Below are 24,738 nucleotides of genomic sequence, written 5' to 3'. Positions count from 1 at the left end.
TATTCTCTTTTGCTCGTTCCCCAAGAAAGATTTTCATTTCATTATTCACATTCAGTTGCAGTTTTGAGTTGAGTGCGGACTGAGTAACAGTGTATCAGACCGGACTGGTAAGTGTACATATAAGGTTCTTCGTTGATTTACTTAGTAAACCTACCTAGCCATAAACAAATGGTTCATTATTTATTTATTTAACGATTATGTCATTCTTGTAACGAGAGTTGTGTATGAAGTTGATATTAGAAATAACTTGCGCCTAATGCAAAGCATAACTTTTTAAAATACAGGTAACTAGGAAAAACCGGCACATCTCAGATTTTACATTTCGATAGTTATGACGACTATACCTAAATAAAAATTAAAATTATGTAGGCGGTATAAAATATTAGCTATAAAGAATGTACCTATAACTATAGACTGCATATTTATATATTACAGCACCGAGACGCATCTAGCGTAATTAATTTAGAATTTTGAGTTTTTATAATTTTGATAAATTTAAGAAATTTTGTACAGTTCTGTATTTGTCATTTATTCGCATTAGGTGTTCATTTATAATTATTACAGCTATTAAACGCACAAGTTAATGTTGTCAATTACTTTTCTATAAAGAACAAAATGATTTTAAAGGGATTTATAATTTTTTTAATAGAAAGGCGCAAAATATCGAAAATATGCGCTCCTTTTTTCACTCGCGTTTTATTTTTCTATCACCAAATAAACAAATTTAAAAAATTGTATTTTCGGTTCATTTCTAATATTATAACTGTTGAAAGAATAAATATACAGGGTGGGTCTCCGCAAATTTCACCGACAACGTTTGACTGCATATTCACGACGATAACTAAATATGATTTACGAAAAAAAGTTAAATAAAAACTTTTTGGTTTACAGGCCTTCGAAGTTGTCAAAAATAAAATTAATTTAATTAATAACTTCCTAACCCTTTTACTGATCGCGTTAACATTTGGCACATTTATTTGAACGTATGTCGTATTATTTCTTAAAGCTTTAGTTAAATCGATATATTGGGTGATAGTTTTCTCCGGTTATCACTCCTTTTTAGCGGTCAAAACTTTTACACTGGTCGCATTTTTTTAAAACGGGCAGCAACATTGAAAAAATATTGTCTCTTGAGAAAATCGCCTACAGAAAGCCGTTCTTGAGAAGAATGGCATTGTTTGCAGGTCTGTACTTTTCGGTTTGTGTAGCAGTGTCACGGATTTAAAACTTTCAGTTCAGTAGGAGATGAAAGCAAGATGTTGATTGCTGTGGCTATCAGGTAATGTCATTATTGTCATGTTTATTTAGGATTCTCATCACTCCACATATGCAAATTAGGAAGTGTCCTCATTTTATCAAGACAATTACATGTATGTAAAAATAATGTTCACAAAACTTTAAAAAAGCAACTTCTTCGACCATCCTAACGCCGCTGGTTGGTGAATAGCTTAGCAGAAGATAATAATATGCTTCAAAAATTGTTTTGCACCGACGAATCTTGTTTTATACGGAACGGAGTTGTAAATTTTCGTAATTTACATGTATGGAGTGATGATAATCCTAAAGAAACACGACAATAATGACATTACCTGATAGCCACAGCAATCATCATCTTGTTTTCATCGCCTACTGAACCCAAAGTTTTGAATCCGTGGCATTGCTACGCAAACAGAATCATAAGGACCTGCAAATAATGCCATTTTTCTTCAAATGGCTTTCTGTAGGCGATTTTTTCATGCGACAATATTTTTTTTAAATAAAACGACCTCTTCAACGTTACTGCCCGTTTGAAAAAAATGCGACCAGTGTAATAGTATTGACCGCTAAAAGGGAGTGGTAACCGGAGAAAATTATCACCCAGTATATCGATCTGACTAAAGCTTTAATAATAATACGCCATAATAGTCCAAATAAATGTGTACAATTTTAATGCGATCGGTAAAAGGGTTATGAAGTTATTAATTAAATTAGTTTTATTTTTGACAACTTTGAAAGCCCAAAAATAAAAAACAAATTATATAACATTTTTTTCGTAGATCGTATTTATTTATCGTCGTGAATATGCAGTCAAACGTTGTCAGTGAAATTTGGGGATAGCCTGTATATCGTGTTTCATAAGTAATAATAGATCACAGAGCAAGAGTGAACTAGACATAATATTATTACGACAGCCGAACTTATTTTGTTCCAAAAGTTGATATCATCAGAGTTTTAAAGTCATTTTTTACCTAACTGGGTGAAAATTCTTTACATAGATAATAAATTGAACTTCTTTACAGAAAATTGTCATGCCTTATTGTACCTTGTGGAAACTCATATCTTCAACATTTTTCAAATATAAAGTTGTATGTACATTAAATACAAGATTATCTAATTTCGGTAAGGACTAAATCAAAATCAATTAAACAAAATCTAACAATTTGTGTCAAGTTATTGTAATATTTACTTCAAATATGCGTTATTCAAATCGTTGGATAGGTAGGAAACGTGACGTGCGTTGGCTGCCACGTTCCTCCGACCTACATACAACCTCTTGATTTTTGTTAATTCATAAGTAATTAATTTTCAACGTGCCTACCATTTTGTTCAGTATATAGGTTTATTATTTTATAAATAGATTGTTTAAACCTAAAAAAAGAAATCGTTTTATATCATGTCCCTATATATTTCTTTTTTTTTGCCACAAGGCAGCTTGAGAATCATTAGGATTCTTATAAACAATTGATTTAATATTTCAATCCAGATCAATCCAGTTCGAATGTTTCTGCAATAAAATTCAAAAACTTTCATACAACTTTTATTATATGCGGTAGGTATATCTCGAAGATTAACAGAAAAAATAGGAGCTGGAACATTTGTGGTGGATCACAAATAAGTGTGTTGTATATTTAACAAGATGACTCGCAAGTGACATTGGCAATCATTATAATATAGAACTAACATATGTCGTATTTTATTAATCGAATTCAAGTCTGTTACATCATGTCATATATATTTTATGATTCTACAATTATATTTATGTACATACAGGGTGTTTATTAAGTACTTGTACAAACTTTAAAGGGTGAATATTTGACTAATTAAAAGATAAAAAGTTCATATGAACATGAGTCCGCAACGGCTCGGTTCTTGAGATACAGAGCGTCCAAAAAAAATTTTTATTTGATATTTTGATTATGTTTGTTTAATAACGTCAATTTGATGATATTAATTTGTAAAGTGATAGTGTAACATAATACATGATTCTTTTCGCTTATTTTTCAATAATTTTTTATGATTCAACTTACAAAATTCAAAATTCCAACGCAGGTTTAATTTTAAATTCTTTTTTTACAAAACGGTTGCTTTCAGCGACAAATACTAAGAGTATTTAAAATTGAATGGAGAATAGGTATGTTTAGTCAAAATGACATACAGTGCGACACAAAAATGTTATGGTTATTTAAATCCAGGTACAACACTGCATGTGGCGTCCTCTAATATTAAACAAAAAAACTAAGTAAATATTTGAGATTCTCATCATCAATATTCCCACTTTCCCGAATTTTGACAAATTTCCATGATATTGAACAAAAATATAATCAAAATACCAAACAAAAATTTTATGTTTTGGACATTGTATCTCAAGAACCAAACCGTTGCTGACCCATGTTCATACGAACTGTTTATATTAAATTTAGTCAAATATACACTCTTTAAAGTTTGTACATGTACTTAATAAACGCCCTGCATACAGGGTGACATGGAAAAAACGGCAATGCATAGCACCACATGATAGAGGACCTTAAAACATATAAAAACTCCCTCTACACTTATGTCTAAATTTCTTTTGTTTTCCAAATAAAGAGTGTTATAGAAATTTTGGAAAATATTGATTTTTTTTTATCACTTCTGATTATGTGGAGGAAATGTACTGACAGTGGGTACATAATATCCTCTACAGGTTGCCAACCAGTGGCGGAGTTAAAAAATTGAGAGGATCTTTTAATAGGAATTATGTTACCTATCGCAACATGTTAAAATAGTAATATGTAGAGGGCTGTATTCATTTATTAATTTGATTTAAGCATAGTGAAGCCTGTAACTCCGCCACTGGTTTTCAACTTGTAAAGGATATTATGTATAAATCGTCAGTACATTCCCTCCACTTAGTTGAAAGTAATAAAAAAAATCATTATTTTCTAAAATTTCTTTAACACTGTATCTCGAAAACAAAAGAAATTTAGACTTTTGTGTATAGTAACTGTTAATATGTTTTGAGGTCCTCTATCAAGTGGTGCTATGCGTTGCACTTTGTTCCATGTCACCCAGTATACATATAAAGCAGTTACAGAATCTGCAAATTATTTAAAAAACTTATTAAACTGTTCTTTTAATTTTTTTATGATCTAAAATCAAAATAATTCCACGTTCCAAACCACAGAACAAATGGTAAAAATGTTTTTGTAAAATAGGATTTTACTGTTTTCATATTTTCAGATCGTTATAGATGTACTTATTTAATTTATAGGTACTTTTAATTATTCGCGAAAGTACCTACTTTTATAAAAATTGCAAACAAAAAATTATACAGTTTTCTGTCTGCAATTTGCACTTGTCCTTTGGACTCATGAAAATAAACAAGTAGATGTCAGAAGAAGAAATTTTACATTTATTTATTAAAATATAATATGAAAAAAGCCCAAAAACTGCTTATAAATGTTTCACGTACATACCTATCAAATCAAATTTTATACTGCATAGAAAAGTACATATTCAACTGAAAGTTGATAAATACAATAAAATAATAAATAAATCATTTGTCAAATATTTGCCGAAACATCAATTTTCTTTAATGGAAAACCACCCAAAGGAACCAGTAAATAAATTATAACATTATGGTTTAATTCTAAATCACATATTATTTAATTTATAAATAAAATGAAAATATAATTTTCACTTTTTCCGAAAACCTCGTAGGTATTATAATTACAGGTTCGGAAAGTACATGGTACATCGGCCGTTACGTGAGAGCGATAAAGTAAGTCATAGAAATCCGATAGACAAGGATGGTTACATTGAAGACGTTTCATAATCTGAATAGTCACTCCCACTTCTAACCCGAAACGGTCGGTGACTATTCAGATTCTGAAACGTCTTCACTATAGCCATCCTTGTCTATTGCACGGATTTCTTTACTTTGTCGCTCTAATGTAAAGGCAGATGGACCATTCGGATTTTCCAGCCCTGTATATGTATGTATATTATATGTAGATATATTCTGATTTCGAAGACTATTTTGTCAGCATGTACCTACTATCGAAATAAATGAAATAGACCCCTGAGTTTGGAATCCGATTTTAAGAAAACGTAGGGGCAAAAAAATATGAAATTTGGACCATATACTCACTATCACTCTATTGTGTGCTAAAATTTCAGTTAGTTTCGTTATCCCGTTTCAAATTTTTTGGCCCCTACGTTTTCTTATTATAGGTTTCCAAAGTCAGGGGTCTATTTAATTTATTTCGATAGTAGTCAACAGTAAAAGCAAAATATTTCAAAATCGTAATAATGCGAATACCAATTTTTTTTTCACATTAACCCAGTTTTAGAATAATGACGATTAATTCGCATGAACCCAATAAACCCCATATTCCTTTATTTTGTATATAAAACATTAAGTAAACAAATCTATAAATAAATCCACTCTACTTTAAAGTTTAATGGAAACAGTTTACTGTTAGCATTATGTTTAAACTGAACAATCCGTTTGAATATACTGAATAAAAACTGAATTCAATACGTCTTATTAAAAAGATTGGTAAGGAGAAAATATTTTTTTAGCTTTAAATTAGATTTAGACGATATGATAAATTTACTGTAACAGCAGGGTATTATATCACTGGCCAAAAGTAAATACATTAGTGTGTTTCATGATAAACTATACATACTGTAATAGTAGATTGAGGCAACCTAGACAAGTACGGGATGATCAATTAAATGCCCCGAGTCAAAATTTGGGGATATACAGAGTGATTTGTTAATTCCTTCCTAAAATTCGTTTTAGCTACAGTTTTTTACTTTGGAATCATTTACGAGAATTAATTTATTTTTTGATATACACCATATAGTCACTAAATGAAAACTCTTGCAGTCAGAACTCCAAAATTCCAGGACATTACCGGAAAAATTCCTATCCTTTTGTGGCCTCTCCAAAAAGTTCGCCCTGTAATTTTTTTCGTAGTATTTGGTACAGCATATTAAAGATACATTTTTTAACTTTTGAATTAACAATGAATTTCTGACCATACACTTCTTTAATAAATTTTTTTTTAGAAATTATGAAGTGTTTCCCAGGAAACTTATTTCTATTAATCACTTGGGGATTTCAGTTTCAGACAAACATTATTTTAATTGAAGGTAGGTAGTATTATAAAAAACATTTAAAGACTTTAATGACATCTATAATTATTATAACTAATGTTCAAATTGAGCAACATTTGCAGAAGAAATCTGCATTATCTCGTTCTATGACCCCATTGTTCAAGTCTTCTAGGTCTAAAAGGTTTCCGTTGGCTTTATTTATTGTTATCGGTTAATGCTCCCCCAGGGCACCGTCCTGTCCCCACACCTATACACCATTTACAACTCCGACATCCCACATCCCCCCAACACCAACATATACTTATACGCCGACGACCTGACAATCACATCCCAATCCGTAGATCCTAGATATTCCGTCTACCTCCTCCAAAGCTCCTTAGACCAACTTGAAACCTGGTGCAACAGGTGGAAAGTCAAAATTAATCCCAACAAAAGTTCGGCTATCCTTTTTACCAAACGAAAAATCCCACAAAACCTCGACAGACTGACACTATCCCAGGAACCCATCTCCTGGAATCGACAAACACGATACCTGGGCGTGACGATGGACCAGCGTCTCACGTGGAAACCGCACATCGTGGAGACGGTGGCGCGAGCGAAGACCACCAGGGCTAGGCTCTATCCCTTACTCAAAGGTGGAAACACCCTCAGTTTAAGGAATAAGCGAACGCTTATCAAGGTGGTACTTCAACCGCAGCTAACCTACGCCTCCACGGCGTGGGGTCACGCGGCAAAAAGCCACTTAAAGTCATTACAGGCTGTGGAAAACATAGCCCTCCGCACGGCCACCGACGCGCCCTGGTACGTAAGAAACACTGACATATTACGAGACTTACAATACACAAACGCTACACAGACAATAAGACAAAACGCGGAGAAACGATTTGACGTAGCCGCTAGACATGACAATCCCCTCCTCAGGCAAGCCGACAAACACAAAAGACCTAGACACCAACTTTTTGACCCTGGGTGACCCCCAATGACCCCCCCCCCTGCCCGCTAACCTTTTCTGTTTCAGAGACAGCCAGGATCAAGAAACGAAGACAACGACACACACACCCCCCCCCATACCCTCCTTAACCCTCCCCTCCCGCGCTAGCCTAAGGGCCACCTTAGCAAAGCGCATCCCAGGCTGCATAGCCGCACTACCCTACCCAACCATACCACACATAAACATGACACTACCCCCGGGGTTTACACAGACCAGCCGGCGAAGCAAGAAGGACGCCAGAAGAAAGGGCCCTAGCCGGCGGGGCCCAGCCAGGAAAAAAGGAGGTCCCACAAAGCGCCTACACCGGCCGCATTTGCGGTCGGGGTAGACGACGGATGGGGCCCACCTACGAAGGCTGTCCAGGCCTACACGAGATGAGGCAGGATAAAGAGGGATAATCCCCCTCGATCCCAAATCATTGAGGCCAATTTCTAGCCATGGAATAATGGCGCGGTTAATGCTTTTAAATATTTTCTATAACGCTCAATTAAAATTATATTTTTTGAATTGAGATCTCTTATTAATTGAAAAAATAAGTTTTCTGGGGACACCTCTTCATAATTTCTAAATGTTAAGTAATAGAACCCACGTTTATAGTATCAATGTAGGTAGGTACACAGGTACATATAAAGCTATAGCTGTATCCAATTCTCAATCTAATCCAAAATTAAAAAATTTAAAACAAAATATTACGACGTTATAGCTCAAAAACTATTGAACGTGAAATTTAACAAACTTGTTACAGAATTTCTTTTTTTCAAAAATAGTAAACGACCACTTATTGATTTTTGTTCTACACTTAATATTCCTGAATTTTATTACACATTGTACACCCGCGTTTTCTTTATGTGTTCAAGATGTTGTGTATGTATGCTGTAGTAACCGGTTCAACGAATTTTAGTTTATATTACAGTCAGTATCCATACATTTAAGAGATTTTCTCGTTAAAATATATGACGTAAATAAGGAAGTAGTATGGTTTAAATATTTATCAAGAGTAATGTTTAAAGTAATGTTATTAGTCTTCTTTTTTACTTTGATCAATATGCGAGGATCCTCTATTTTCAATTCAATTAATGAATACCTTGTTTTCAATTGCATCTCTGAAGTTTCATAACTTTAAGATATTTCGTTTTCTTTCTGGTACTATTCACATACGTACATACATTGCTTTATAGTATATAAAATAAGCTTTTCACTGGTCATTCATACTTGAAGTTTAATAATATTTTGCTACTATTTTATTCCAAATTTAAATAAGTAATATAGTTAGCGCCTGCATAACCTTTCCTTTGCGGTTCAGTATTATAACCAAATTTTGTTTTCTGCCCCATTCAACTATTGGTAGGTTATTTGGTTACAATTTGTTTACCAATTTATAGAAATTGAAATATATTTTCTGTCATATCAAATTTATTCTTATAGGTATTCTAATATCATGTATCTATAATCAGATTTATTAATATTTTAACTAAGATGAATTATAAATAAATTTTGTCTTATGATATCAGCAATCAAAATATATTTTTAATCACATTTCAGGATATTTATGTACTTTGTGGTCAGTTTGTCAGTTATAATAACCCACTAAAGCTGATTGTGAAATATGAAACAAGATTTTGCCATCAAATGAGATGAGCAGTTTGTAAACATTTCTATAATCACGACTACTTTATCTCATTTATTTGGGACATTATTTATAACGACACAATTTAGGGGTTATCTAATTTGGACATTTGAGGATAACGGTAGCGCAGTTAACGTGAAGGCACGACGAAAAAAAATTGTGTTATTTATTTGTATAAAAAATACTCGGAAAATAATTAAAAATTCAAAAAACTGAATAGAATTTATTAACTAACAAATACTTGAAAAATATTGATACCTAATGTGGATATTTTTTGTGAAAAACGGAATTTACTTGAATTATATTTACTTAATTGTCACACCATTTAAGCTCATTAAATATTCTTTGGGAATCTATAGAAACGCGACATTCACTCATCAAAATAATAGTAAAATAAATAAAATGAAAATGTAATCTAAATTGTTTTGGTTTTGTAGTGGCATTGAGCACTTTAGGGTACGCATGTCAATTAAAAATAATGATGATATATTTTACACAAAGAAATTATGACTGCAATCTATGTATAGACAAATTATCACCAATTGTTTCCTGTATACAATGTATGGCGGATATGATAACCCTTCCTACACGCGTTGTTACGTATTGAAAAATTTGGCATATTGAGAAAATGATCCACTTATTAAAATTTTATCTGAAATTAAGTAAGGATTATCGATGATTATGTATTTTTCATATTTTTATTTGTATTAAGGCACTTAAGACATACTCTTTTATAACTCTAGTAACATCAATAATACAAATATAAATTACAAATAAAAATTTCACCAAATCAATTTCATTATATTTTAAAATTACTTTCGATAATAAAGGTTGTCTCACTTTTTCTGAGCATTACTTTAGTTCTTTTTTTCGAATAAAGTACTTTGCACATTAGGTACTTCATTTTTGAATTTCAGCTTGAATTACAGGCCTAATTTTATAAATAAGTATTATTTCTAAATCGTATCATTTCGTTGTTATTTGTATGAGTTTTTTTTTATTTGCATTTCCAGTATCTTCGAAAATATCAAATATTTTCAAAAATAATAATAATAAGATGCATGCTCACCATCGTTCTAACATGAAAAAAAAACTTGCCTCTGCATTACTTACTTAATTCGTAAAAATAATTGTTCATAAAGACAGTAAATTATTAGTAAAACACTCAAATATCTACAATAATACCCATTGTTCAAAATACTTTGTTGAACACGAATACGTTTCTTAAAATTCTAATCAGCATTATCAAGGTTTTTAGTTATACACTGTCTCTGGTGGAAGCTTGCATTTGACAGTTTTGCATATCTTCTAAAAAAAACTTTAGTTTTTATAAATCTTCACAAAAAGTTAGATTTTGTTAAATCCGGAGATTCATCCAATTGGGGCGTCATTTACACGAAAAACGTAGATTTTCACTATTTTCGATTGGAAACAGTACTATTTTGTAACATCAGTTTTCTATGACAAACAGTAACAAAAAATATGAAAAACCTCGAATATCTTAATAAAATCCAAAGAAAATTAAATTTTACATCTACAATATGGTTCCATTTAAGAAAAAATCAATTATCCAAAACTTTTATTTTAACATACTGTATCATCTAAAAAAATGTTGAAAGCCCATAATTACAATTTATGTAGTTGGAATATGTTAAGTAATGTTTTATGCAATGCAGAAGATATACTTTGACATGCTTAAACAAATGGCGAAAACCGTATCTCCTTCTCATATTTAGTTTCGGAGATATTTGATATTTGCGATGATAGTGCACACGGTTTGTGCAAAAGTCAATTTTTAAAATAACATCAAATAACAACGAAGAGGAAATAATTTTAAAATATAGAGAAACTGATTTGGTGTGACTTATTTTATTTAAGATACTTTTTGTATTATTGATATTGCCAGAGATACGAAAGAGTTCGTCTTAATAAGTAAGACATCCTGTAGGTAAGTATTTCATCAACATACATTCATCGAATAACGATCATTTACCACGTCTGTAAATTGAATTTTTCAAATAAAATTTTTCTTTGTCATTTATTTTTGGAATTTTATTACCTAGCTTTGCTGTTGAGTACGACCCATAAATCTGGTCATATGGAAAGTGCCTGAAATAAAGCATGATGTCATCGAATGAAATAACAGTCCTTCAGATGTTACGAGCATAACATTTGCACTAACTGTTGAACTTGGCAAAACGTTCCGGAAGTATTTTTGGGGTTCTGGGATTTCAAATTTTATACTAGTTGAAGGAATTACAAATTAAACTACATGTAAAAAATATCAATGAATGGATGCGATACTTAACATCATTTGTTATAAAGACAGAAAACTCCTAAAGAAAATATTTAACTGGCAGCTTGACAATAGAACATGTAAAAGATACAAGGACAAAACTGTTTAGAATGTACTTACAGTCTATAACTTGTTAAAAATTTATTGTTCTGCCACGGTGGTAGTGGTATAGTTAATTACTAAATGTAAAAGCGAGATGTTTCCTCAAAAGTTAAATTCGTTAAAGTAATAAAAAAAACGAACCGAAAAAATGTAAGGGGCGATTCCCTGGTGAAAATTAATAGGGGTCTTTGGTATAAAATTTTTTGAAAAAACCCCTAAAAAGTTACGACCCTCCAAAAATTTCAAAAAAAAAAGTTTCATTTTTATCTTCCATGCATATCAAGCTAAGGAAACATCTGTCAAAAGAACTAGACTTTTTGAAATTTTTTCAACGCTGAAGTATGTTTGGAAGGGGCTGAAGTAATCAACCCCTATGACAGTTTTTCTTATATATTTTTTTTCAATAAAACTCCTTTTAAAAATTATATTTAACATATAATCTAAATGTATTGCAATGCATTTTTAAAAAGATAAGCTGTTTAACGCGAGTGTATTTTCCCGAAAAATCTAGTGGCCTGTTCTTTGCAATGGAATACAAAAATACTTCAGGGTTGAAAAAATTTCAAAAAGTACAATCGCCCCTTACATTTTTAGGTGTTATTTAGATATACCCTGTATACATAGATAGATATACGGGTGATTTCACTTTAAATACCTACAGAAACTGCAGAACTAGATTCATCACCAAAAAATAAGAAGAGTTTGCTCTATAAACTTTTTCCTGCTCGGTATTCGAGATACAGGGTGTTAACATTTACAAAAAAAAATATATGTATTTTTTCTGCCATCTCTTTATAATGCGCTGACGGAATTGAATGAAATTTAGTAGAGCGTATTCACTTAAATAGATCTTTTATTGAATGTATGTACTAACATGGTGGCTTTAACCAGTGGCGTGCTACTGGAGGTGCCACCCAACGTTTCCCAGAAAAAAATACGTCACTTATGTTACATTCAGGTACTGTTATGTTAAATGAATAAAAAATGTCTTTTGTTGTTTTTTAGTAGTAGCAGCCATTCAGGAAATATTTCGGGCTTGTTTTATCATTTTATTGTATTTTTTTAATAAATGAATCCGTTTATTTGATGAAAATCTTCTGGTTTTAACCAGTGACGTGCTACTAAAGCGTCCGTCAACTCTTCCCAAGAAAAAAATACGCCATTGGCGTTTTTTTGTAGAAATAATTTTATATCTGCAAAAAATATCAAAATAAATGATAAAATAACATTAGCAAATAGCTCTGGTAAGTAATTAAGTAACGAGTCCTACAACAATTGGTCGAAACGAAATATTTCCGCATCAATAGACTTCCGACATCTTCTAATCAGGCTATTTATAGAGGAACTTTTCAAGGTATGATTTTCCCTGAGGAGATTACAATTTTCCGCTATTCTTTGCAACAATTCGTCTCGTGTTCATAGTCCCAAGATGGACTGCAGCTTCAGGAATAATTAAAGCTACCGAGATATCCAGAATGATTGAAGCTTTTGGGGAACGCAGCCTGTTTCTAACACCATCTTTAGCATATAAAAACTAGTATTGACAAGAGACAGGCACAGGCTGCGATCTCCATACACTTCAATCATTCTGGATCTCTCTGTAGTTATAATACTAAAACGAGATTATCGTAAAGCTTACTATCTGATAATGCAGACAAAAGAAACAATTTTTGCAGATGGATTTTAAACAAATATGAGTATGTGGACGTTTGCGCATTATTGTCGGCAATAAGAAAATTACCTCCTAAATGGCTGCTACTATTAAAAAACACTTCATTTATTTAACGTTACAGGACTTGAATTTAACATTATTTATGCAAAAAACCACCAGTGGCATATTTTTTTCTTAAAAAAACGAAGCTTTACCTTCAGTAGCACGCCAGTGGTTAATGCCACGAGGTTAACATTCAATAAAAGGTCTAATTAAGTGAATACGCTGTAGTAAATTTCATTCAAATCGTTCAGTGCATTTTTATGAAGATATAATAGAAAATATAATTTTCTTTAGAAACTTAGACATCCTGTATCTCGAATACTACGTCCCCCAGGAAAAAAGTTTATAGAGCAAACTGTACTTATTTTTTGGCAACTAATCTGTTCCTGCAGTTTCTTTATTTAACGTGAAATCACCCTGTATAGTAGGGTGTTTCGTTTGAAGCGATCGTTTTCTGTTTTTGCATCATTGATGAAATATTGTTTTGAACATTAGAAAAAACTGTTCAATGTTCACCAAATTTCAGCTCTTAATTTCAATTTTAAGTATAATCGCTAATTGATTTTAAAAGTTTCCTGTTCATATAACACGTAAACTTCCGGTTTTTTAAAGTTATCTATATCACGTTATTTTATTGTCCATAGGCACTAATTGTAGGGGAATATTTGTTCTTTGAATCTGGCCCATTGTAGGATCTATGCGACTTGAACGGTTTCACTGATAAAAAATCTTAAAGTTAATTTTTATCGATTTTTGCATTTTTTTCATAAATGACTAAATAATAGAAAATTAAATTTGCTATAAAAAAGGTTCTCAGTATCTAACACAAGCTGCAGAGTTATTAGTTCACGAGATAAATAGAATCAAATGTGTGATAATTTTTAAAATATCCTTGTATTATTATCTTTATCGTATTGAAAATTTGATTGTAAATTGTTAAATAACTGTTCGTTATACTTGTACATTATATTAATTTATAATGATAAAATAGCTGACAAAATAGTTTTTAACATATTAACAATACAAAATAAAATTAAAAAATTAGAAAAATAATATAATACTTATATAAATGTTTTATGTAAATGTTTTGATAAATATTTATATAAATGTTTGGAGGGGTTTTATATAATTGACAATAGTAGAAAATTTAAATTTATTTTCCCCAGCAACGGTTTATTTTAGCGACATGCAACAAACATATCTTTTTATATTAAGTAAAGTATCTGAACTTTCTGAATATCTGTATCAACCAAAAAATAAGGTAAAAAACCGTTTCAGACCTTTATGCTTTAAATATTAAATAAGCCTATAAATATCATTGGTTATCCCAGAAACTTGCTTACACCTAATACCTAAATAGAATGAAATATAATATTTTTTTAAACTTGTAACTTTAATGAACGCAAAATTGTATTGAACTAAGGTAACTTGATCTAAATAGGTTTACTTTTATCTAAGGAAGCTGTCCTGTTTAATCCTTTAACATATATTTACAAGTAATTTACTGGGCACAATATGAACTGTTTTTTTTTATTACATCTACATTCTTTGTCATGCTTTCTGTTTACAGGTAACTTTTCACCAGTCAAAATGAGGTTCCTACTTCTGTCGATAGTATTAATTCTCTTGGTCAGCGACATTTCCTCTGAGAAAGTTGTGAGTATAATCTTATAATCTGTAAATTAAGAAATTTACTTTGTATCAAATGAAACTGTGTTATGCAGTAAAATTAACTTTTGATGAGATCTCAATATAAGAAAAGTACAGAACAAATCTGAAAGGACAGAGAATACTAAATAATTCCTTTATATTCCTTGTCTAAGCAGAAAGTTTATAATTACGAAAACTTAGGAAACTGGTTCTTATTACCGCCTTTAATTAAATCAATAATTATTAACTTTATGGATTTCAATAATCTTTTATCCATTATTTATATTGATCTAAGGGATTGGATATTTTTAGGCAAAAAAATATTTTGATTCTTAATAAAACATTTCTTAATACTCACTATAAAGTACTAAAAAGTAAAAGTATACTAAATTAAAGTACTAGAGTACTTTACTAAAGTAATAAAGTAAAGTACTAAAGTACTAAAGTAAAGTATACTAAATTGTAAAAATAAGTCTATTAAATTATTTTTTCAATTTCAGTCCATTTACATGCATTGGCACTAGTAGTAGAATATTAAATTATCTCTGGCTTAGATCAAGTAAACAGTATTCTAATAAGAATTAGTTAAGTGAACGATCAGACCAGTGACCAGTCAAAGTTGTTAATAGCTTTGTTCCTAGTGCATTAGAAACAGTTTCCAACAGTCCGACGCAATCGCATTTGATTCGAAACAATGAATTATGTAGGCATTACATCCATATGCGCATGCGTCTGACTGTTGGAAACTGTTTTGGATTCTACTAGGAACAAAGCTAATGTCTCGTTCTATTTCTATTGTACCACGTGATGGATCGCTTAGCCGATTAGTAGGATTTTGAATTACGACTGGTGGTCGGGTTATGCTGCGCATTGCCGCGCTTTTATCGCAGCGGTTTTCATTGTAACTTTTGTTAATTTGGCCATTTCTTCAACACTTTCCGTTTTACGAACTCTTCACGCTCAATGACAGTTGTTTAAACATTTTTTATAATCTCGTTAGCATGTAAATCAGATATGTGTTTTCTTCGATTTTTATTTCTGACTGTAGCTGTATCCTCTTTAGCTGTTCTTCACATTATTTGCCCATCCACAAACGCTACATATTTGAATAATGAAACCTATGTTCCTGGTTCACATGAACTATTGACATGACTATAGGTTTGCAAGAATTTCATCCGTTTATTATCCCATTGCAAATTGATTCCCAGAAAGAGATTCTTCCAAGTACAGCCTTGTTCTTGGTCTTGCCTGAGCAAAACACTCTTCTTGCATACATCGCAACAATTAAATTTTATTATGGGCGGTAACTCAACTCATGTCGACGCAGACAGTCAATCTCTAAAATCTACAGATAAAATTTACCTGCATATGCACTATTTTGGGACAGGTTTCTCTATGTGGGTTTGTGGGTGTAATATAAGACCTACACCACCAACACACACCGTTATGCTAATTAAGCATATTGTTTGAAGTGTGATATTATATTGCGAGAAAGACAAATTTTTTGCAACATATGGAAGCAGTAGTTAAAAAATATTAATTTGTATAAATTTTTTGTTTCCAGAACACTAACAATAATGAAACTAATTTATTACATTCTCGGGGTCTATTTAATCAACTTGAAGTTAATGAATTGAAGAATATGAACTATTATTTTAAAAGTTAAATTATGTTAGTACCTATTTAGATGTACAAGATCATCACTTACTTGTCTTTGAAGATATCGGAAAAGTATAAAATCTGTAATTAATTAATTTCGGTGGACGTTCATCATTTGCGTGAATTTTTCATTAAAATTGTTCTGCGTCTTTGCAAGCTTTTTTGCAGGATGCCAAATGTCCTTAATTTTACATGTTTGTATATTTTCTAAAATATACAAGACTTTTGCACAATCCGGCAAATGCATCCTGATTAAAACCGCCGGGTTCTCAACCTTGCGTAGATGACACTTTCAATTAACATAAAAAAATAAACAAACGCATAATAAAGAATTTTATCATAATACGTAATAACTACGTAGAATATTTTTGCATTCTCATTTAGTTTTTTATATTATGTACACCTTATTAATATTTACAATTTTAGTTGATCTCAACCCAAAAAACGTATATATATTTTTATTGTTTTATTTGTTGCTGTTTTATACAGAATAATATAGATAAGTTTTAAAACGGTGATGAAAAAATATTTTTTTGCAATTATGTTTTCTTTTATGGTTGATCCATACAACAAATAAAAATGTCATTAATATTTTGCCTGTGTCCTGAACTTTTAACTTCTGAAAATAAAAAAATAAAAATTGATAAACTTAATTGCAAATATTATCAATTTTTTTTATGGAACACCTGTTTATATTGCTTCTAGATGATATATAGTAGATAGCTGGGAAGTGGGAACTACATTAGAACGAATATTTTAATAGATATAACGGGCAATACTTTTTAGTACCTACTAATCGGTGAATTAGAAAATTGTTAAAAGTAATGATAATGATATTTATTCACAGTTACATCATGCAGTTGGTTAGCAATAAGCTTTCTTAATAAGTACCAGTGTCAAAAATTTAAAATTTATGTAACATAACCAACTGTCACAGATGGAAACACCTAATAAATAATATGCTCTTTTGAATACACAATTTCAATAAGTAACTCTCATCTAGCCAGTCATTTAATAGATAATGGATTGTGGCCATATATTAATTTGTAAACATATCGATTTTAAGTTCTTGTGTTTAAATTAGTTTACATGATCTCTTATTTTTTTATTAGAGGAAACATAAAAAGTATAGGAAGAGACCTGCAGCAGTTGTGGAAGAAATTGTTGAAAGTGAGGAAAATGTACCAGACACACCAGCACAAGTAGCTGACGATGTTATTGATAACAGAACACCATTAATAGGTAAATTATTAGTTATTTTCTTATATTTTGTGTTTCGGAAAATTCTCATTGACTGCCTCGGTTGACACCCAGGGTTAATAAACTTTATTTCGGCTTTAATATTAACTTGCAATATACTAATGAAGAACATTAATCTATTAAACTAGTGGACAGTATAATACATATAGTTTACAACTTTTAAGGGTGAAATATTTACAATATTACTACTGACACTAACAGTAACTGACTCGATCAATCATCAGTAGAGACATAATAGTTAGGTTGCCTAACTAGTAGGACTGTCTTTGCCGAACATTTTGATTAAATATGTTCTTTTGTAATTTCACTGATGTATTTAATATGTATGTATTTGAAAATAATAAAAAATATAAAAAATAATACATAATAAATTAGGTAGTATTTTATACAATGTTTCTACATCAAAATTTATACATACATAGATCTTTGGATATTTGTTAAAAAGAAATAAAAACCCACATCCTTGAAATAGTGCAATTTCCGACCAAGATATGTGTAAACTTTTTTTGCTTATCTTTGGGACAACTTGACATTTTCAAATATATTCAGTATCTAAACAATGCCACAACCCCTCTCATCCTTGGAAATATTTTTAATGAGAAAAAAGAAAAGACAACTTTATTCTTTATCCGTTTACTTTTAGATTCAAATATTTCCTTTAATGTTTTTAACTGTTTGGATATTTATCGAACCGTGCCACACTGGAAACAAAACAATTATTTAAAAGAATACAAATAAACTCTTTGACTGCAAAGATCAGTGAGGGGTTGTTTTTTAATTTCTTCTTTGTTAGAATTCTCTATGTGAGTTAAGAATCGTCTTCTAAAAAATGATTGGAACGATCCCATTTATTATTATTGAAAATTTATAAAAGGTATGCTGCGACGAATTTAAATCTAAAATAACAAATAAAATTAAGTTAACTACAATTGTTGGTTTGGAATAACATAAATATATTAAATGTATATTATATTAAAAAAAATAATAATAATACAAGTCCCAATTCAGTAATAAATATATTAATTTTTTTGTACTACTTTACTTTTTTTTGTGAAAGACGTCTGGCAGTATTTTCAGAAATATTGCAGCATATAGACTTATTGTAGTAGCCTCTAACAAGATCCATATACAGAATCTGTTGTAGCAGAATTCAGTCCATTGACTTACACCTTTATAGTCCTGGGTGCTGCAACTCTAAAATAAAATAATTTAAAATATTATTCTGGTCTACATTTCAACCAATCTAATATCTGATATTTTTTATAGATCCATGTTTTCAAGTTCATTGTGGTGCTGGCCGAATTTGTGAAGTAGACAGTAAAGGGGAATCTCAATGCGTTTGCATACCAAACTGTCCTGTTGAGACAGAGTCACGTCGAAAAGTTTGTTCCAACCACAATGAAACTTGGTCGTCTGATTGTGCTGTGTACCAACAACGTTGCTTATGTGACAAGGGAGACCCAGAATGCAAAGGAGAGCAATATAAGCATGTCCATATCGAATACTACGGAGAATGTAGAAACATGCCAGTAAGTTATTTAAAACAATTTGATATGTATGTGAATATGAAATGTCTAAAGTAAATCTCAGGAAATTTATTGTATCCTAAGAGATTATATTATTAGTTTCGACACTTTCATTTTAATTTTTGGTGTCCAAATTTTATTATGTTTTTATTAGCAATAATTACAATTAACTTTAATAATCATAATTTCACCTTCCTATCATCAGTACCACTCTTGCTGGTATTGGCTATATATGGGCTTCTCAAGTTAGCTCCTCGCCTGGATCTTAATATCATATATAGCTTCCAACTTTAAAACTTGGTATTGATAATTATACTAAAAACGAATTTCCTCTCACCCTATTGTTTATATACTCTCCATAGTCATCTGAAGAAAAGAAGCTTCATTGATACAAATCTTTTATTTTGACTAAAGAGAAAAGGCTTTGACATTACTGTGAATTGGCTTACAACATTATAACATAATATCATTTTACCTTAAAATAGCTATTCCTCTCCCCATACTAGTTCCAAAATTAAGACTAGTACATTTCTTTAGGGCAGAGTCACCCTTAGCATATTGTAAATCCACAGACAATATAGCTTATCACCATAGCAATTTTGTTTGTGGTAAATCTATTGCTATTTTAATCAAAGTATTTGAAATCTAATATATAAACTTTCTTAATGGCTTAACTATGTGCCTTCATGCTTATAATTTTACTTAAGGTCTTAAATTATTTTTATTTATATGGCTTTATGTTAACTATTGAATATGCTAGAAACCTTTATCAGAACTGAGACAGCTCATCTATTATCTAAAATCAACAAAATGTATGAACGACATCCAAATTTTGTTACGTTATATTCTTATTATTACCAACATCTTGCATATGTTGATAAATTATTTTGAAAATTGTGAGTTCTTAGGTCTGAAATTCATAATTATACTTGTAAGAGAAGGGAAAAATCGGGAGCTAGAGCTATGTGAATGAGTCGTTGTCAAAACTGTGGAGCCTAATTGGAAGGCTAAAGTTAAATGAAGAACTCCATGGAGGTCTATGGTACTAGATCTATGGTTTCTTGCTGTGTAAAACATATTTCCATACAGAGCCAGATTAACCTATGGTGAGGCCCAGGGCTACAAGCACTATATGCAGGTCCTCTTTCTAGAAACAAAAAAGGTCACGCAATCAGCAACTTGTCGATATGAAATTTCAAAACCTAAACACTTCAACAAAAATTCTTGTAGTGTATATGTTGCCAACACTAGAATGGAAGGATATAAATCAAGTTTAGTATTAACATTCTGAAATGGTTTTTGTCTTTCCAATTGAACAAATGAAAAGAGAAAGAGATATATCTAGACTATCTACATGATAATACCAAGATTGCCTATAAGTATAACTGAATAATTTATTTTGCTAGGAATGTACTAAAGAAGAAATGGCTGACTTTCCTCGCAGGATGCGTGATTGGCTCTTTAACATTATGAGAGATTTAGCTGACCGTCAGGAATTAACTCCTCATTACTTAACTATGGAACGTGAGGCCGAATCAAATATGACCCGCCGCTGGACTAATGCTGCTATTTGGAAATTCTGTGATTTGGATGGACATCCACCAGATAGGTTCGTATAAGCGCATATATTTTACAGAAAAATATTAATCTAATTTCTAATTATATTCGCACCACCCAGTGGCACTGATAATTTCTCACAAACACCCCTGTTTTATGCCACTGGGAAGAACTTTTAGTTGCAAGACTTTTTCAATTTACCGATTTGTTGAAAGATATTAACAGTTGAAAATATTGATTTTTAAACAATCAGTCATTTAAAAATCGGTAGGTAACTGGCTGGAAAATGTCACTTTTGTCATTTGACCGATAAATTTATCGATAACCTTTGTCCATTATTAGAAAATTTTAAAGTAACTCCATGCAAAACGTTACCTCTACTTTTGACTAATAATAATTATTGATGTCTATAAATAATGATTTTAATGGAAAAATTGAAATACATGGAAAAATTGATTTTAAATATTTTATGGTTATCGAATCTTAAAAAATCACATTTTGCAGAATAAATTAAATTAGTTAATATCTCTAAAGTACCTAGTTGAAATAATAAAAAGTACACTATTTTAACAATATCTTACAATTTAAAAAGTTGTTTCCAATTCCATCAAAACAGACGAGGCATGTACCTGAGAATTTTAGGAAAGTAGTTTTTAACTGTCAATATCTCTAAATTTGATGAAATTATAAAAAAATAAATTATAAAAAATGCTAATAAATAAAAAAAATTACAATTAAAAGTTTTTTATAGAGGCATTAAAAGAGGGGCATATTGCTGAGGAAAAAAAATTAACAGATCATCACCAGGCGATATGATAATTCAAATTTTATTATCTATTTGAAGCTAGAAACACTATAGAAATACAACAACGCTCTCAGAACTGAATTATCTTCGTTTGATTTCAAGAAAAACACATTTAGCAAGATAAATCAATCACACTGTATATATGTGTGTTATTTTTATTTGAATTTAGTTATGTAAAATAGTTTTATTTTTACCTCAAAGGTACCTATAACAGCTTAGTATAATTAAAAAAAAAACAGATTGTAACAGTCCACATGAGTATTTCAATCCAGAATTCAAAATTTCCCACAATAATTTCCTACAAAAAGTTTTCTGTGTAGGTTTCCTAAATCATAATCAATTAGATAAACTGAAGCTTTGCAATAGCACTGGTGCTGCGATTTAGCAGACGATGGTTAAACATTCTCTTATTAATTCGCAATTAGTTTTCAAGGTGCTTTGGGATTAATTAGCGAAATTTAAAATTTGAATTAGGGTGGTTAAATTAAACAAAGTTCTATTATTAGTGAATAGGTACAGGCACGTGAAGATACAGGTCATTCAAATTAAAAAAAAAATCACATTTTCTAAAATACATCGGAAGATAGAGTTACAATGAAATTTCCGCTATTGATCTATCCTCAAAACTATCTAATTAATGGTAAAAGCGATCCAGTTTTCAAAATTCCTATAGTAGCATTGTATTTTTGGGGTCTAAGTGATAGGGATTCCCAGTATATTTGTCACTATTTGATGTATTTGTACAATATCAGTTGTCAAATAAATAAACAATTCTGGACTGAATATTTTTTCCTCTAACCAATATTCAAAACTAGAAAAATCAGTTTTAAACATATAAATTAGAAACAGGGACATCAGACATCTTGGAAATTAAAACGTGAAATGTAGGCGACATATAACCTACAAAGTGTGATCTCTTAAAAGTCATTGCTACAGGCATAAATCATTATTTTGTACCTACTATCAGAGGGTGGCATACTAATTTGTAGGTATTGTAAAAGCAAGGTGAAACGAAGTTTTATCTAATGATATCGTAGAAAGCAATATATACCCAATCAGTATTGTATTACATTCGTAATATGTATAGAAAAGGGGGAATATCATTTGCCAGTAGAACCACCAGGCATAGACATATTATTCAAACTTATTAATTGTCATCTCACTTATGGCCTACTGGCTGTGGATTTAGTCCATTGAGAAGTTGTTTCCTGTGATATTTCATTCAATGTAACACTAGTCTTGCTTGCATAGTTTTTACAGATATGTAGGTTGCTTTCTGACAGTAACTATAAGTAATGTTTTGTGTTTAGTAGGTGCTGAATAAAAGTTAAGTATATACTGTATATTTAAAAGATGTTGCCCTTGCGTGAATGCTGCATTTGGGTACCTAGTTATATGTATGCTAAAATGTAGTATAAAAATAACGTGTAAAAATCATGTTCAGTCACAAAACAAATCAGGGTCAGTTAAGCACTATTATACTGTAACTGAATTCAGCACAGTTTTACTTTTATTTAGATCATTCATTCACCCAAGTACCATTACTTACTTAAAACTTTTACAGTGATCGTATTTTTTTTTAAACTGGCAGCAACATAGAAAAGGTCGGTTTATTTAAAAAAAAATATTGTCTCTTGGAAAAATCGCCTACAGAAGCCATTCTTGAGAAAAGTAGCATTATTCTGTACGCTTCGGTTTGCATAGCAGTGTCACGGATTTAAAACTTTGAGTTCAGTGACTCTCTGGTATTGTCATTATTGTCGTGTTTCTTTAGGATTCTCATCACTTCATACATGCAAGTTATGAAGTGTCCGCAGTGTATTAAGACAATTAATGAATTAAATGTATGTAAAACTAATGTTTATAAAACTTTAATAATCAACTTCTTCGACCATTTCATTTAACTTCTGCTCAAGAACTTGAAAATTGAGATCCCAATGCACATTTACAATTTAGCCGCTGGTTGGTGAAAGGCTTCACAGAAGATAATAATTTGCTTCAAAAATTGGTTTGTACCGATGAATTTTGTTATACTAGGAACAGAGTTGTAAATTTTCATAATTTGAGTGATGAGAGTCCTAAAGAAACACGACAATAATGACAGTACCTGATAAGCACAGCAATCAACATCTTGTTTCCATCGCCTACTGAACTCAAAGTTTTAAATCCGAGACACTGCTACGTAAACCGAAACATACAGACCTGCAAATAATAACATTTTTCTCAAGAATGGCTTTCTGTAGGCGATTTTCTCAAGAGACAATATATTTTTTAAATAAAACGACTTTTCAATGTTGCTGCCCATTTTAAAAAAATACAACCACTGTAAAAGTTTTGACCGCTAAAGAGAAGGAGAGGTAACCGGAGAAAACTATCACCCAATATATCGATTTGACTAAAGCTTTAACAAATAATATGCCATAATAGTCCAAAAAAAGTGCGCCAAATTTTAACGCAATCAGTAAAAGGGTTATGAAGTTATTAATTAAATTAGTTTTATGTTTGACAACTTTGAAGGCCTGTAACTCAAAAACCAAAAAATTTTTATGTAACTTTTCTTTCATAGATCGTAATTATTTATCGTCGTGAATATGCACTCAAACGTTGTCGGTGAAATTTGCGGACACCCTGTTTATACTCTGTATATTGAAAATGAATCATTCCAGGACATTCCTTAATAGTACTTTTTGTCTTATTTCGACAGCTCAAATTCAGATTCTAAATTTGATAAATTAATCCTGAAACATTGTGTATATGCTATATGGTTTTATTAATTTATTGTTTTCTCATGTTTTTCAGATCAGTATCTCGACATGAACTTTTCCCCATCCGTGCGCCCTTAATGTCTTTGGAACACTGCATCGCACCTTTCTTGAATTCTTGTGACAGTGATAATAATCACAGAATTACCCTTAAGGAGTGGGCCAAATGTTTAGAATTGGAAGAGGTATATTTTGATTTTTAAATATGTAAATATTCACTACTACTGTCTATAATTTTTTTAGGATGAAATTGAAGACAAGTGTGAAGAAATTATTGATGAGGAATAATACTAAATTGTACATTAATCTGTTAGATTTAGGAAATGCCAACATAACTTTAACATACTCAATCTTTGTTGCAGAATGAAATGGTGCTATTTAGTTAAAAAATATATTTTTTGAAAATATTTTTATATTATGTTGAAA

The 24,738-nt window shown here is 30.9% G+C and overlaps 1 protein-coding gene across 1 annotated transcript; it reads left to right on the top strand.

The window, feature by feature from the left end:
* LOC108904428 (SPARC) lies at positions 1-24,738 on the top strand. The gene is made up of 7 exons (XM_018706980.1): positions 1-107; positions 14,664-14,749; positions 17,515-17,644; positions 18,929-19,191; positions 20,595-20,797; positions 24,350-24,497; positions 24,556-24,738. Exons 2-7 carry the CDS (start codon positions 14,684-14,686, stop codon positions 24,598-24,600), a joined length of 855 nt encoding a protein of 284 aa, XP_018562496.1. The 5' UTR covers positions 1-107; positions 14,664-14,683; the 3' UTR covers positions 24,601-24,738.

This window comes from Anoplophora glabripennis, unplaced genomic scaffold (genome assembly GCF_000390285.2).
Source record: "Anoplophora glabripennis isolate ALB-LARVAE unplaced genomic scaffold, Agla_2.0 scaffold65, whole genome shotgun sequence".
Taxonomy (NCBI): Eukaryota; Metazoa; Arthropoda; class Insecta; order Coleoptera; family Cerambycidae; genus Anoplophora; species Anoplophora glabripennis.
This window is presented reverse-complemented; position numbering and strand designations above follow the sequence as displayed.